The sequence below is a fragment of the Choristoneura fumiferana genome, chromosome 25, assembly GCF_025370935.1.
Source record: "Choristoneura fumiferana chromosome 25, NRCan_CFum_1, whole genome shotgun sequence".
NCBI lineage: Eukaryota > Metazoa > Arthropoda > Insecta > Lepidoptera > Tortricidae > Choristoneura > Choristoneura fumiferana.
Genome location: NC_133496.1, coordinates 3,207,688 through 3,222,962, shown reverse-complemented (window position 1 = coordinate 3,222,962; position 15,275 = coordinate 3,207,688). Strand labels below are relative to the sequence as shown.

At 39.7% G+C, this 15,275-nt stretch overlaps 1 protein-coding gene across 3 annotated transcripts in view; it reads left to right on the top strand.

The window, feature by feature from the left end:
- LOC141442433 (facilitated trehalose transporter Tret1) overlaps window positions 1-13,537 on the top strand; it is a 62,253-nt gene extending 48,716 nt beyond the window's left edge. For all 3 annotated transcript variants that reach the window (XM_074107417.1, XM_074107416.1, XM_074107415.1), the window contains exons 3-11: window positions 3,488-3,649; window positions 4,440-4,642; window positions 6,072-6,258; window positions 7,080-7,201; window positions 7,500-7,676; window positions 8,580-8,672; window positions 10,293-10,519; window positions 12,104-12,256; window positions 12,860-13,537. In XM_074107417.1, coding sequence (XP_073963518.1) covers window positions 3,488-3,649; window positions 4,440-4,642; window positions 6,072-6,258; window positions 7,080-7,201; window positions 7,500-7,676; window positions 8,580-8,672; window positions 10,293-10,519; window positions 12,104-12,256; window positions 12,860-12,881 — 1,346 coding nt within the window. In that variant the 3' untranslated portion in view covers window positions 12,882-13,537. The remainder of the gene's footprint in view (window positions 1-3,487; window positions 3,650-4,439; window positions 4,643-6,071; window positions 6,259-7,079; window positions 7,202-7,499; window positions 7,677-8,579; window positions 8,673-10,292; window positions 10,520-12,103; window positions 12,257-12,859) is intronic.
- Window positions 13,538-15,275: the final 1,738 nt, after the last annotated feature.

Here is a 15,275-nt window from a genome sequence, read left to right as displayed (position 1 = left end):
CTATCCCACTTAGATTATTATAAATACGAAGGTCTGTAAGTCTGTTCGTTTGATTCTTTGTTGGGCCAATCAACTTTTTTACCGACACTAATCTGTCCGCAACATTTTTCAAACAATTGCAGACTTTTGTAAGTAAACATGTTTTTTCTGTAATTTAATAAATGGTGTACATGAATACATGCCATCCTACGTAAGTTCAACCTATTAAACCGTGAAATATCTTGTTGGAAGTGCGATTTTTTGGTAACGCCAGAGACAATTTTGGTAACGCAGGAGACGCCCAAAGTGTCGGTAAAATAGTTGATTGGCCCTGTTACCGCTTTACGTCTAAACCGCTAAATCGATTTGGATGAAATTTGGTTTAAAGTTATAAGTACCTGATAGTTTTTATCCCGGAAAATTTCATAGTTCCCTCGGGATAGCGGTATACGAATTCTACGCGGACGGAGTCGCGGGCAACAGCTAGTTTAGAATAGTATAGGCAGGATGTATCCATTAAAGCTGACGTAGGTGGACAGACTCATACAATGGAGGCCACGAATAACGACAATCATGCTGTTACTGGACTTAGTATCAGGTTTAAAATAGATTTATTACAATATCTAAGTCAAAATTGGTTTTAGGAGTCTATTTGTATTTTTTTTCAACTCCAAATTTTGTTACTTTTACGGTCATCCCGTAAAATCCACATCGAAAATACAAACTGAAACATAGAAAGTTTCTAGATGAGGGCTAAAGCATAGATTTCGCTAGTGTCGCTGCTTAAGTGACTAAATAAGAAACAAACAAGCTGAAATATGGTGCATAGGAGAAATTTGGGTATGTACCTACTCCTGTACAGTGGTGGTGTAGCGGTATAGCACGCAGCACGGAATGCTGAGGACCTGGGTTCGATTCCCAGCGCTGGTCTCTTTTTCTGGTTTTTCTGTGCATCTATGTTTCAGTTTGTATTTTCGATGTGAAATATCTAAGCCATCATCATCATCATCCTAGCCTATATACGTCCACTGCTGGGCCGAAGGCTGCGGCTCCAGTGAGGCGGAGACGAGCGGAGCGGAGAGGAGACGTGTAGGGATCAACCAATCATATTAGTTGAATCCACATCCCGTCTCCGCCTCATTATCATCAAACCCTTCCTACACGTCTCCTCCGCTCCGCTCGTCTCCGCCTCAGTGGAGCCGCAGCGTAAGCCTCCTCTCAGAATGAGAGGGTTCTGGGCCGTAGTTTGATTTGGAGCTTCACACACTGCATTGAATCGCTACGCAGATTTATGCAAGTTGCCTTACGATATTTTCCTTCACTGACCGTAAAATTAGTTTTAAATTAGTTTCGCTCTTCAATTTAGAAAACCGGTCAAGTGCGAGTCGGACTCGCGCGCGAAGGGTTCCGTACCATTATCTATACAACATTAGACATTAGCCAATAAAAACTCGTTTGTTGTATGGGAGCCCCCCTTAAATATTGATTTTATTTTGTTTTTGGTATTTGTTGTTATGCGGCAACAGAAATATATAATCTGTGAAAATTTCAACTCTACCTATAACGGTTCATGAGATACAGCCTGGTGACAGACGGACGGACAGACAACGGGGTACGGAACCCTAAAAACTCAGAAGGCGCGAGCCCTGGTTTGAACCCTTGATGCTCTGCATGAGAGGCCATAGGTCTAAACATGAGCCCACCATGGCTTTTACCTAAACCTAAGTACAAGCAGGTAAAAAGGAGAAAATAACGTTCCCAAAAACTTAAATTAAATCTAAATTCCCATATTTAGAATAACTATGGCTGGAAGTTAGGAATTGATAACAGCATTAACAGACAATGATCGATAAATTAAATATGTACCATTATTTATTATTGTATTCAATTATTTTTCAATTTATCATTAATATCATGTTGTTTTGATAATAACAATCACATTATGGCGTAAATTCGGATACATGAGGTCAATTGTTAAGTTTGTTTTTTAAACATACCATGTGTGTCTAAAGTGATAATGATCTAAATACTATGGGATGGTGCAAAGGTCAACGTCATTATGTTTTATGTTTTTAAATAATTTGATAAACCTATGGGAGGGTAAGATAAGTGTTATCATAACATAACATAACATGAGGACATGACACGCTATATTTTGGTAGAACGTATTGGGCACATAACGACATACATTATGTGGGAGGTACACTAAAAATAATTTATTTAATTTTACTACTTTGTCGGCGTGACTGATATATTCACGCCAAATTACAGCTTTCTAGTACTAACGGTCTCTGAGGTTAGCCGCGGACGGACAGGCATACAGACGGACAGACATGGCGAAACTATAAGGGTACCTGGTTGGCTATGGAACCGTAAAAACTAAATAATTATAATATAAGATAAACGAAGTTTGCATGTAGGTACACTTACTTACACTACTTTGCAATATCGTTCGGGACTCGAAACAGAAGATCGTTTTTCTTTTTCTTTGACATTTGCATCTTCAGGAAAACGAAGAAAACCGACGAGTCCCGAGCGACATGAACATTCTAGTTGTATGTACTGTAAGTTTGTAGAGGCTTTGTTTGTGTAAAAACGTACTCTAGTAAACCATGGAGTACCTAATGCTTCAATTATCGTAACTTGGCCTGTTTACGCTGCCCGGCCCTTGTGTGGCCAGCACCTACCGAATAGTTATTGACATTGTTGCTTCAGGAGACAGGTAGGTACCTACTTCACTAGCGTGGCACCGTAACAACTTGTGGAGAAGGACCACAATAAATAGCACAGGACAATTTGACACTAATTGACCTAGTCCCAAATTAAGCAAAGCTTGTGCATGCTAAAAAGTGTCTGAGGTTAATTAAGACTTTCTTTAACTCCCGAGCTAAGTGCTAATAGGTTGTGTAGTGTTTAAATGTATGTAACTATTATTTATAACCAGGCGCATATAGCGGGGGGGAGCAAGTGGGCCGTGCCCACCCCAGTATGGTTTAGTGCCCGTTATCGTTTAGTTTATGTTGGGCTACTGATTCAAAATTGTATAATATTGATATCTTCACACAAATATCCAGACCAGGCCTCCTCTGAAAAATAACCTATAAAAAATACATAAGTCAATGTTTATAACCGAGGGTTGACTATTTAATTTAAAACCCTACAGTAGCTAACCTAACTAATATTATAGGTATGCATGACGCATACCTATAGTAATGACAGTGAATTTTTCAGCAAACCCGTCCAATAATATTTGCTTTGTAATCAGTATCGCACCTAATCAAATACAGCATTAGCTATGACTGTAAACTAGTTAATGAATTTAATCTACAAACAAAACACTGACTGACTTTTACGCAATGAGCCCTTCTACATTTGCTTTTTGCGTTGTCATGCAGATTTTTTTGGTACTTATAATACGAGTATGTATTTTATTTTAACTTGACCGGACACGCTGCCGCGTAGGTTTGTTTTCCACATGTACTTATCTTATTCTTTTCTTATTCCCCAGCTAACATAGCGATAGCCTCGACTGGTTTTTCCATGGGATGGACGTCTCCCGTCAACATCAAACTGAAAGAGGCCAATCTGACTGACTCCCCGCTGCCTGAAATCATCACGACTGATCAAGAGTCATGGATCGGCTCACTCCTCACCGTTGGCGCTATATTCGGTCAGTTATATATTATGTCTGTAGTTTTCCTGAATGTGTTAATATTTTTCAGGATTTTTATAGTTATGTAATACGAGCAAATAATTAAAACATAGATCGTACTCGTCAAACTGAACAACATTAGTTCAGCGACTTTTAAAAATAATGGAGTCTTTAGATTTACCTTTTCTCATACAAATTAAATACTGTATCAATGTACGCCATCCTAGAACACAACTGACGTCGCCTGTCACGCTACAAACATCAAGCATTTTGCTTTACATTGCTTCTTCGAATAAACTTTAAAGTGTAATAAAAATTTAAAAAAACTAATTATTTTTAAAAGTCGCTGAACTAATGTTGTTCATTTTAACGAGTATGTTCTATGTTTTAATTATTTGCTCATATTACAGGCCACACCCGTTATTATGGTTGACAAATAATGTGTTGCAGGAATATCCGTCCAGTCAGACTAAACTAATCAAACTAATAATATGTTATGTATAAAAGAAGACGCTAACATGACTGAATTATATAAGTGAAGAGCACAGCTCGTGGAAACAGCTCAGCGGAGCGAGGTTAGGTAAATGAAACGTTTCTACTGGTTCATGTCAAACACATTCCTCGCAACGCATCCTCGCTTATCTCTGGTGGGAACGCAGCCTAAAATCGCAAGGGATTTACGGTGGCTGCAGGCCGCTTCCAACCGAAGCAACTGGAGGTATATGGGGGAGGCTTATGTCCAACAGTGGACGTCCTACGGCTTATATGGTGGTGGAGGTACTGACAGCACAATATTTTTCATTTCCAGGTCCTTTCATCGGAGGTTTCCTGGCAGCCCGCATCGGCCGCAAGTGGTCCCTCCTTCTGTCGTCCGTGCCGTTGTTTGTGGGCTGGATCCTGATCGCTGCGGCCACAAATGTGGCCTTCCTTTACTCCGGCCGCATCTTCTGGGGCGTGGCCGTCGGCATGATCTTCACCGTGTCGCCTATGTACTGCGCTGAGATAGCCACGGTAATTAATAATAATATAAATAAAAATACTATTTCAGCTGTTGTGAAGTCATTTGGAATGGGAAAAAAATACCCTTTCGTCGGATGGCGTTCTGGTGAGAAATTAGAGAGATGGCAATAGCTTCAAAAGAAATGTCGTGGGTTATCGTTTTTTACGATTTCATCCGAAGTATTCTACTCGTCACTAACACGTGCGCGGTAACTATGTTCCTATGTGCATAAAATAATATCTGTGTTCATTAGGTTTTCATGTAGTAGCCAGCGCTCCTCCACTTACACATAAATCATAATCTTTTTTGAATTATTTACTTACCTTTAAATTTATGAGCGTGCAATTGGCTCGATTACCTTTGAACTTGTGTAAAATCGAAATAGGTATTTATAGTCGACTATAACATCGAAGGTCCACTCTTTTTCTTTTTCTTCATTTTAATAAAGTAAAATGATATTAATAAAAACCGACTTCAAAGTACTTTCTCAGGGACAGTATTTTTCAGAAGTTAAATTAACCAAACGGATAGTATAGCCTACTAAACAAGAACACAATTCAATTTCATAAATCACGAAATTCTGAGGCAACAAATATAAAGAAATACAACCGAATTAAGAACTTCCTCCTTTTCTAAAGTCGGCTAATATTATCTTCTACTAGTCTGCACTAATTCACGGATCTTCTTAGCTAACACCTAACCATTGTTTCAAGTAAAATAGATCAGTTACGAACAAAACAAAATGTGTTAATTTGACCTACTTAACATAATTAATCCACATGCAATGACTCACATATTGAGGTATTAATATAACACATTCATTAGAACGTGTGATAGAGAAGTCTAATTATAATACGATATTTGACTTCTGAATTTGCTATATCGTATACATTATTTATTATAATCAATTATAGTCATATCCATATTATGTATATCGTTCGGCATTATTTTGACGTAATTTGCGTCCGTCAGCTGCAGAAGTAAATGTACGTTTATTTTTTACACTGTGTGTGTGTGTGTATATATACTTTTGTATTTTGAGAGATAGAGAGAGAGAGAAAGAGAGAGAGATATTCGAGAGGAGAGAGAGAGAAAAAATAAATTAGAAGGAAATAATAAATACGAACATGGAATAGTGTAAAGTGGGGGCATAATGTTACGGCAAGCCGCAACGCTATTTTTCTGGGGCCCTTTTTTAACCCCCGACGCAAAAAGAGGGGTCTTATAAGTTTGACCCGCTATGTGAGTCTGTGTGTGTGTCTGTCTGTGGCACCGTAGCTCTTAAACGGGTGAACCGATTTGAATGCGGTTTTTAATTCGAAAGCAGGTTTTCTAGCAATGTTTCTTAGACATGTTTTATCAAAATCGGTTCAGCCGTTTTTGAGATATTGAACTTTGAAATGATAATGTCGGGGATTTCCAACTTTTTTTTTTTTTCAGGATGACGTCCGAGGCGCGCTAGGCTCCTTCCTTCAAGTGTTCGTCGTGCTAGGCTTCCTGCTGGTGTACGCCGTCGGTCCTTTCGTCTCCTACAGCGCGATCGCCTACGTCGGCGTCGCCGTCGTCGCTGCCTTCGACATCGCCTTCTTCTTCATGCCAGAGTCGCCCATCTACCATCTCACTAAGAGTAAGTTAAGGATCGAAAGAGCCTTTTTTTTTATTCGACTGGATAGCAAACGAGCAAGTGGGTCTCCTGATGGTAAGAGATCACCACCGCCCATAAACATCTGCAACACCAGGGGTATTGCAGATGCGTTGCCAACCTAGAGGCCTAAGATGGGATACCTCAAGTGCCAGTAATTTCACCGGCTGTCTTACTCTCCACGCCGAAACACAACAGTGCTGCTTCAAGGCAGGATTAGCGAGCAAGATGGTGGTAGCAATCCGGGCGGACCTTGCACAAGGTCCTACCACCTGCAAACTGCCTACTGCCTGCGCCTGCGTTTCCAATGGTTTCCACCAATAATGTGCGAGGATGTACTGCGTGGAATATGTCTGTTTTTATGGAATAGGGGGCAAACGAGCAAACGGATCGCCTGATGGTAAGCGATTACCGTCGCCCATGGACATCTGCAACACCATGAGAGTCACTCTTTTCTTGAAGGCTCGAAGGTCATATCGGTCCGGGGAATACTGCAAGCGACAGTTCATTGGTCTACGGCCAACAGTTGGCGTGCTACAGTCCTACGTCCCGGGCTCGATTCCCGGTCGTGGCAGATTTGTGTATGAAAAACGAGTGTTTGTTCTCGAGTCTAGGGTGTTTAATAATTATGTATTTCTGTGTGTATCTGTCTATTTAAGTATGTTTATCCGTTGCCTAGTATCCATAATACAGGCTTTTGCTTACTTTGGGACTAGGTCAATTGGTGTCAAATGTACCGAGGTATTTATTTTTTATTTATTTCATTTATCATTCACAAACTGATGATGTACACTCCTGGTCTTCAGACAACCGCGAGGCGGCTGCGGAGTGCCTGATGACGATCCGCGGGCGCTCCCGGACCGGCGTGGAGACTGAGCTGGAGATAATGGCCAGTGACGTCGCCGCTTCTATGGCCAAGACTGCCACGGTGGGTCACAAACAGCCGTCTCTTAACGTCTTTCTTTAAACTTTAGTTTAGGAGTGCGTGTTCCCACATTGGGTTCACGATTTCAAACTGTCACACACACACAGAATAATGCACGACCTAAAGATTGAAACCTTCATGGCAATTAAATGACATGACATTATTGTCGCTCATTCCAGGTCAACAATTACAGGTTGTACCTTAACCGCATTCGCTTTTGAAACAGATGCTATTCCTTTCTCATTCATTAGGGTGAAAAAAAATAAAAATAACAAAAAACATATCAATTTTATTGTTTCAGATCGCCGACGTATTCAAAGGTGGTAACTTCAAGGCGTTCTACATCTCCTGCGCCCTGGTGTTCTTCCAGCAGTTCTGCGGTATCAACGCTGTGCTCTTCTACATGACCAACATCTTCGAAGCTGCCGGCTCCGATCTTGACTCTTCCATTGCCACCATCATCATTGGTTGTGTTCAGGTCAGGAAGTGCTACTGTATTATCGTGCTCATTTAAATAGTTTAGTAAGAAAAGATTTTTAACATGTTCCTGAAACGCCGACTTAAGCTTAGGGCATGTGGTAACTGGCGCGGGTGCCCTGCGCGGGCGCACGTCTGCGGGTGCGGGAATAGGTAAGTTCCGTCGCTCGAGACGCGTGCAGTTAGCGCCGATCATACTATTAGGGTTCCGTAGCTAAAATGGCAAAAACGGAACCCTTATAGTTTCGCCATGTCTGTCTGTCCGTCCGCGGCTTTGCTCAGGGACTATCAATGCTAGAAAGCTGTTTTTTGCACGAATATATACGTAAACTAAACCAACAAAATGGTACAATAAAAAAAAAAAAAAATATGTTTTTTTATAGTACTTCCCATAGACGTAAAGTGGGGGTGATTTTTTGTTCTCATCCAATCTTGTAGTGTGGGGTATCGTTGGATAGGTATTTTAAAACCACTAGGGGGTTGCTGAAACGATTTTTCGTTTCAGCTATTTGTTTGCGAAATATTCAACTTTAAAGTGCAAATTTTCATTAACATCGAGCGTCCCCCTCCCCCCCCCTCTAAAATCTAAACCGGTGGATCTAAAACTTACAAGGAAAACTATAACGGTTATGTTTTCTTGATAATTATTAGTAGTTTAAGAGTAAATAGCAGCCTAAGGTATAAAATATACCTAAACTTGGAATATTCCGTACAAAATACGAAATCCTTAGAAAAATATTACTTAGCTTTTTCGTAATGGCTGCGGAACCCTATTTCGGGCGTGTCCGACACGCTCTTGGCCGGTTTTTTTCCATTAGCGTCCACCCGCTTATCATGCAAACCGCTTCAGCTAGCGTAGGCCCTAACAACGTCATTTAACATGGTTTATGTCTCGTCCTTGCAGGTGGGAGCGTCGTGCGTCACACCCTTCGTCGTCGACCGACTTGGACGTCGTCTGCTGCTTCTCATCTCCTCCTGCGGTACCACGATTGGCCTCGTGAGTGGTTTATCATCAAATTACCGACACTTAAATAATCGATTTTTATTTCAAAGTCAACGTTTAGAGTATTTTCATTTCATCGACAATTCAATTCGTGGAATTGTCATTAAAAGTAATATTAATTCATATATATTTAATTGTTCGATGATTCATTGCATAGTTGTATTATTTTACGGTAAACGTTCCGTAATTTATTGTTTCATTTTTTTTAATAACATAAAACTTAGTTCACGTAAAATCACTTGAATATGAGTTATTTTGCAATTTACCTAACCTACTTTTCTGGTATCAGTTCAATTGTACGAGGGTCACTGTTCTAACCTAACCTGCTTTTCTGGTAACAGTTTGATTCTGCAAGGGTCGCAGTTCTAACCTAACCTAACCTACTTTTCTCGTATCAGTTCGATTGTGCGAGGGTCACAGTTCTAACCTAACCTACTTTTCTGGTAACAGTTTGAATCTGTAAGGGTCGCAGTTCTAACCTAACCTAACCAACTTTTCTGCTAGCAGTTCTAACATCTATCTAAATTCCAACCTTAGTATACGGCTCAGTTTCTGTCCTTAAAATTTGTTGTAAAATGAATCATCTGCCAAATAATATTACTAACAACAGTTTTTCTATGAAATAATAAAAATTGGAATGAACTGGTCATGAGGGCTATCGTTTTTTGTCTTTCTAGATGGCGCCACTGTTGCGTGAGGTTTTTAAGTGTGGCTTTCAAAGTCTGTTATTACGGGCGTGAAAACAAAGTTTAGATTAAAATCGTATTGAATACACCTTAAAACCTAGCGTATTCCCGTTTTGTTCGAAAAAAAGGGAGGACAAAAGTTTCCGAAAGACAAAACTGTCTCAAAACACAGACATTCATTGCCCCGTAACGCATAATTGCCATAATTAATTTCAGGTAATGCAAAATATTCACAAAATTATTCTAATTATAAATAAACCCATTTAGCTCACCCAATAACTATGAGATTTGACATTTCGGAGACCTCACGCTACACTTGCGCCTCTAGAGGCGAATTCATACGCGATAGCCCTCATTGCCAACTACTAACTGCAGTATAAGAACGGAAAAATTAAGCAGTACCATTGTTGATACTGAAGGTTTTTTCCCTTTGCGCTCGTACCATCAGCCAAATATGTGGTCTACCACCCTTAAGTTGATAATCGTTTGTATGTCATAAAACAATAGGAATGCCAATAGACGTGTCTGTCTACTTGAAAGTTCAAATTTAGCGACATACCGTAAACTGCTTCAACTTTGCCCTCTGGCTCCAACATTGCCTGATTCAATTTAGAGTCGATGGCTAGCACCCTTTTAGGTTTTTAAACTTTTATCCCCCCGTAATAATAATTCCCGTGTAGATAAAAGTTTCAAACCTATAAGAGTGCTAAGTTATCGACTCCAAATCGAATCAGGCAATGTTGGAGCCAGGGGGCAAAATTGAAGCAGTTTACGGTATTCATTTGATAGGAACTTGTTTAAAAATTGGTAGACCACGTATTTGGCTGATGGTACCTTCGTCTTTAATTGGTACAATGTAACAATCCTCAAACAGAATCAGTCGAACTTAATAACTTGCTCGCTTATCTGTACGTTTATCTTTTTCCAGGCTCTCTTAGGCATGTACTTCCTCCTTGACGAGCTGGACAGTCCAGCAGTTGACTCCATCGGCTTCTTGCCGATCCTGTCTCTCGTCGTGTTCATCGTCACGTACTGCGTGGGTCTGGGTCCCCTGCCCTGGGCCGTCATGGGCGAGCTGATGCCCATCGAGGTGAAGGCGATAGCCTCCCCGATGGCTACTGCCTTCTGCTGGGCTCTTTCCTTCTTGGTCACTAGGTTAGTAGTGTTCTATACACGCTACATTTTTATAATATGTACTTCGTTTTAGTAAAACGAAGAAAACACCTAAAAACGCGCGTTACGACCATCCTATTTTGAGCAGTCGCACTTCCCCTCTATCCCTTTTCATCCCCCACCCCTATTTCACGAGTGCATATAAAGGAAGCTCCGTGCACCCTGAATAAAGGAACGGCCACACCACTGCTTAAAAAACAGTGACTGTACGTAATCGCAGTGCAGTGACGCATCGTATGCGCACCGTTTTTATCGCATGCCCTCCACAACGCTGCTCAAAATACGCAGACGGTGCGGAATCGCAGTGAAGTGCCGTAAACGTCACGACTTTTGGTGGAGAGCATGCGGTAAAACACCGGTAAAGTCCTGCAGGGCTACTACGAAACTCGAAGCTCATAACTATTTAATACGAGAGCGAGGGGGACGGTACGAGTTTCGTAGTAGCCCTGCTGACGTTTATGGCACGTCACAGCGATTACGCACCGTTTGCGTATTTTAAACAGCGGTGTGCAGAGTATGCAATAAAAACGGTGCGCATACGATGCGTCACTGCGATTCCGTACCGTCACCGTTTTTTAAGCAGCGATGTGGCCGCCCCTTAATCCGTCCCAATCGTGAAAATTCGGAACACACAACTACTTCCGATGTGTCTATGAATTATTCCATTCATGAGTAGCATGTTTATACTAAAAATAAATAGGATACTTTATTTATTAATGACAAATTGTCAAACCACAAGTTTAAAGTACCTATAACACACTGAGATGTTATAACCTCCGCGATCAAATTATATAGAGAATGGAATTAGATTTAATGTAAACGAAAATCGAATAGAGTCCTCAACTCTTAGGTGTTAACCACTCTACATATATCGATCATCGATCTATCGATGCGACCTTCTCTTCTTCGTCTTGGTGGGTACTGACTCTAACTAAAGTGCCATGAGAAATACGTTTCCAAGAAAATGCGATAGGATTGGATTATTCGGAACATCTGATTAGTAGACCCCGGATATCAGTCGCAATGACGTCACAATAGGGTAGTTTGGGGAGTAAATGGAACGGTGTTAATTAATACGGCTGTGTAAATGATGGTGATGATGCGTGTGAAGATGGTCCCAAAGGAAGACCGGCAGATTGCTGATTTGGGACCATGGGATGTTTATTTTATTTTGTTTTTATTTTTACCCACCTTCCCATGTTGTTACGAATAAATGATATTCTTTCTTTAAATTAAAATTTAATACCTATATAAAAATATATTACAAGTAATTACGACAAATAAAAAATTTCGTTAGGTTTAAGTTAAACCCGTTTTGGTTTTTGTGTCCGCTCGTTGTTGTTGGTGTTTTTTTTTAACGTAGATGTTTTTGGACGATGAGATGGTCTTTGGGACCGTCTTCACACTCACATCATCATCATCATCATTTACATAGCCGTATTAATTTGAATTAACACCGTTCCCTTTACTCCCCAAACTACCCTTTTGTGACGCCATTGCCACAAAAATCCGGGATCTACTGATTAGCTTGATTCTTGTTATTATAATGGAAATTTCTCTTCGCAGATACTTCGGTCCGATCTCGGAGGCGCTGGGCATGTACGTGGCTTTCTGGATCTTCGGTGTGTGCTGCGTGGGCGCGTTCTTCTTCACGCTGTTCCTTGTTCCCGAAACTAAGGGCAAGAGCTTCGCGGAGATACAAGACATGCTGGCCGGAAAGTAAGTATACCTACTTCACTTGCAACAGAGCACATTGGTTGCATGAAATCAGCCTCCTCCTGTGTTCTTATACTTCTGAGCAAAAATTCAATAAAAAATATTAGATTCTGAACAATTTTCTAAGCCGTTAACAAAGAGACGTATAACGTCCCGTGGGCGACGTAGGAACTGGCTGAGCGATAATACCGGAAGATGGAGCTTCTTCTTGGCTTTCTTCACATACAAGTATTAAATATAAGTATACTGCGCTCGCCAACCCACCTGCCTAGCGTGACGAGTATTGGTAACCAACCAACCAATATGGGGGAGGCATGGGTCCAACAGTGGACATCCCACGGCTGATATGATGATGATGAACACATGACACAAGTGCCACAAATCTAAATAAGTAAATGTTACCATTCTCATACAAAGAAGTACGTATTATAGTAGCACTAAGTAGTAACATTTGTGGTATAAATTCCTGGCTAGTTAGTTAAGGATAGTTAGCACATTAGGATAGTTTTTATCTCCGAAAATTGCAAGTACCCCGCGGGATAGCCGTAAATTAATATTTTTTGACGCAACAGTTTATATTACACTCACCTCCATGTTATTTTTCAGGAAATCCAAAGGGAAAGCGTAAACTTTAAGGGTCCTCCGCTGAAGTGATCAACACCAATCACAGGGCGTTAAACCAGTTAGAACCTATCGCCACGCCAGGGCCGGATTTAGGGGAGGGCATCCGGGACTACAGAGGCACCCATAAAAGAGACTTTTTCAAATTCCGAGTAGTAAATAACTTTTCCTTTGATATTTTTTTTTCGCTGTACCTTAACCTATAGTAATTTGTGCAAACATAATCCTTTGTTGCCCCTAGGCCTCTAGATCTCTAAATCCGGCCCTGCCTATCGCTTTACATTTCAACTAATCAGGAAATGGCCTGTGAAATATCATATCGTCGCGAGCTAGTTCCTATTTGTTAGCAGCTTTAACGCTGGTAGCTTAACAAGTGACTTATACAGGATTCACGTATTATATTTTAATATATTTTTAATTTCTTAGCACGAATTTATTTTTAAGTGCTGGTTAGTACAAAGTTATATAAAGGCTCGGGCAGACTACGACACTTTACACGGTACACTCAGACTCAGTGTATACACGAAGTGTCTGTACTATACGCTCGTGTCACCTAATTCAAATTCAAATCAAATTCAAACCGTTTATTTTGCAAGTAGGCTGCAAAGGGCTCTCTTACACGTATTTTTTTTTAAAACCCGCGTTTATAAGTAATTCATAAAAAATGATAATGAAATAAAATATAATAATAATAAATAAATAAAGAAAAATGAAATAATAATTAATCTAAAATAAATAATTAAAGTAATAATAATCATAATTCGTTTATTGCAAGAAACTTTTACAGAAAATTAGAAGGTAAAAATATAAATAATTGAGTACGCATGACCGACCACCAAACCAAAAACCACCATACGAAAATTACTTCATGTCTATACAGTGTGTACCGTGTAAAGTGTCGTAGTGTAAACTTAGCTTAAGTCGTACACAATATGAAAATGTGATATGCGTAGTAGAATATCATGAGCAAATTTTTGTCTCCAAAGAATAGTGTCGGGTTTATTTAAGTGTTGCACAAGTAAGTTAATGTAAAAAATTGTTAGCAACCTAATTGATGGACTAAAGCACTCTTTCCCAAAGTGGTCGATAACGCCCCCTTGTGGGCGCTGGAGGCCTAGAGGGGGGCGGTAAGGGGCCCAGAAAAATTCTTCACCTTTGTGCCTTCATTAGGCAAGACTAATATGTAATTGAGGTTTTTAGGGTGAAAAACAAAATGGGGCCCGCTACAAAATAACTGTTTTTCAAAGTGGGTGATAGAACTAAAAGAATTTATTTGCTCACCCGCGCCCTTACCCCTGTTACCCCTGTATTTTTTTGTGACCTTTTGGGGTGTTAGACGAAATAAGTTTGGGAACCTCTGAACTAAAGGTTACTGCCATGGGCCTATATTGATGTGGATAAGACGTAAAAACGTTATGGTGAAATGTGCGAGAATCGAGCGTATGAATTACCTATCCCAAAAGGGTACGTTTTTAAGCCCTATTTAGAGGATCAAAAGAATGAGAATTGAGAATTGAGGAACACTGAATTCAGTTCATCAAATAAAACCGCAGTGTATTAGAAAAACTTGTATATTAAGCGTGAAAATATGTATAGTCTGTCGGCCATCTGCATTTCATTTACTCGGAGTTGCACAGTCACCATTCTTGCTTTTGCGTCTTTAATTTGCCAGTTTAAGAAAAATAAAACATAAAATCAAAGTTTATGACACGCAAAATAGGTCGGATCACTGGTGTAATCCACTTGTTTACAGGTCAGTGACTTGGTTGTTGCAAAATATAGTGTTACTAGTTAAATTAGTTCATTTTGACGCGACATAGTGTAGTTTTGCGACGCCTAGCAACAGCGTTAGAAGAAAATGTATTTTTGCCAAAAACTGACGCTTTATACGAATTTTTGACTCATGTAAGTTTGTTATTGTTATTAGTTTATATTTGACAGCTCGGAATGAAAATCAAAATTCGATAAGAATTTTAACCCAGGTTATTCCAAGAATTATTTATTTTTAGGCAATTTTCAACTTTGATTTCCGTTTCAAGCTGTTCCATTGTTACTGTAATTTTTTAACGAATAAAGTTATTAAGAATTTACCATGTTATTTATTCCACTCATTTATAAAATTTCCACGTCTCTGCGGAATCTACATCAATAAAAACCGAATTACAATTAGAACTGTTTTAAAATTGATACGAAATATTTCAGCAAATACCTACTGGTAACTGATTTTCAGGATTTCTTAGGATGGCTATTGGTTGATTTATGTGTTTATACTTCGAAATTAGTACGGTATCAAAGAACACCACGTTATCTTGGGTAAATAGTATGGTAAAACAAAAAACAAAGTAATGTAGGTATCTTTAGTGAAATTAACACAACGAACTTTTTGCTGAAATATTTCATG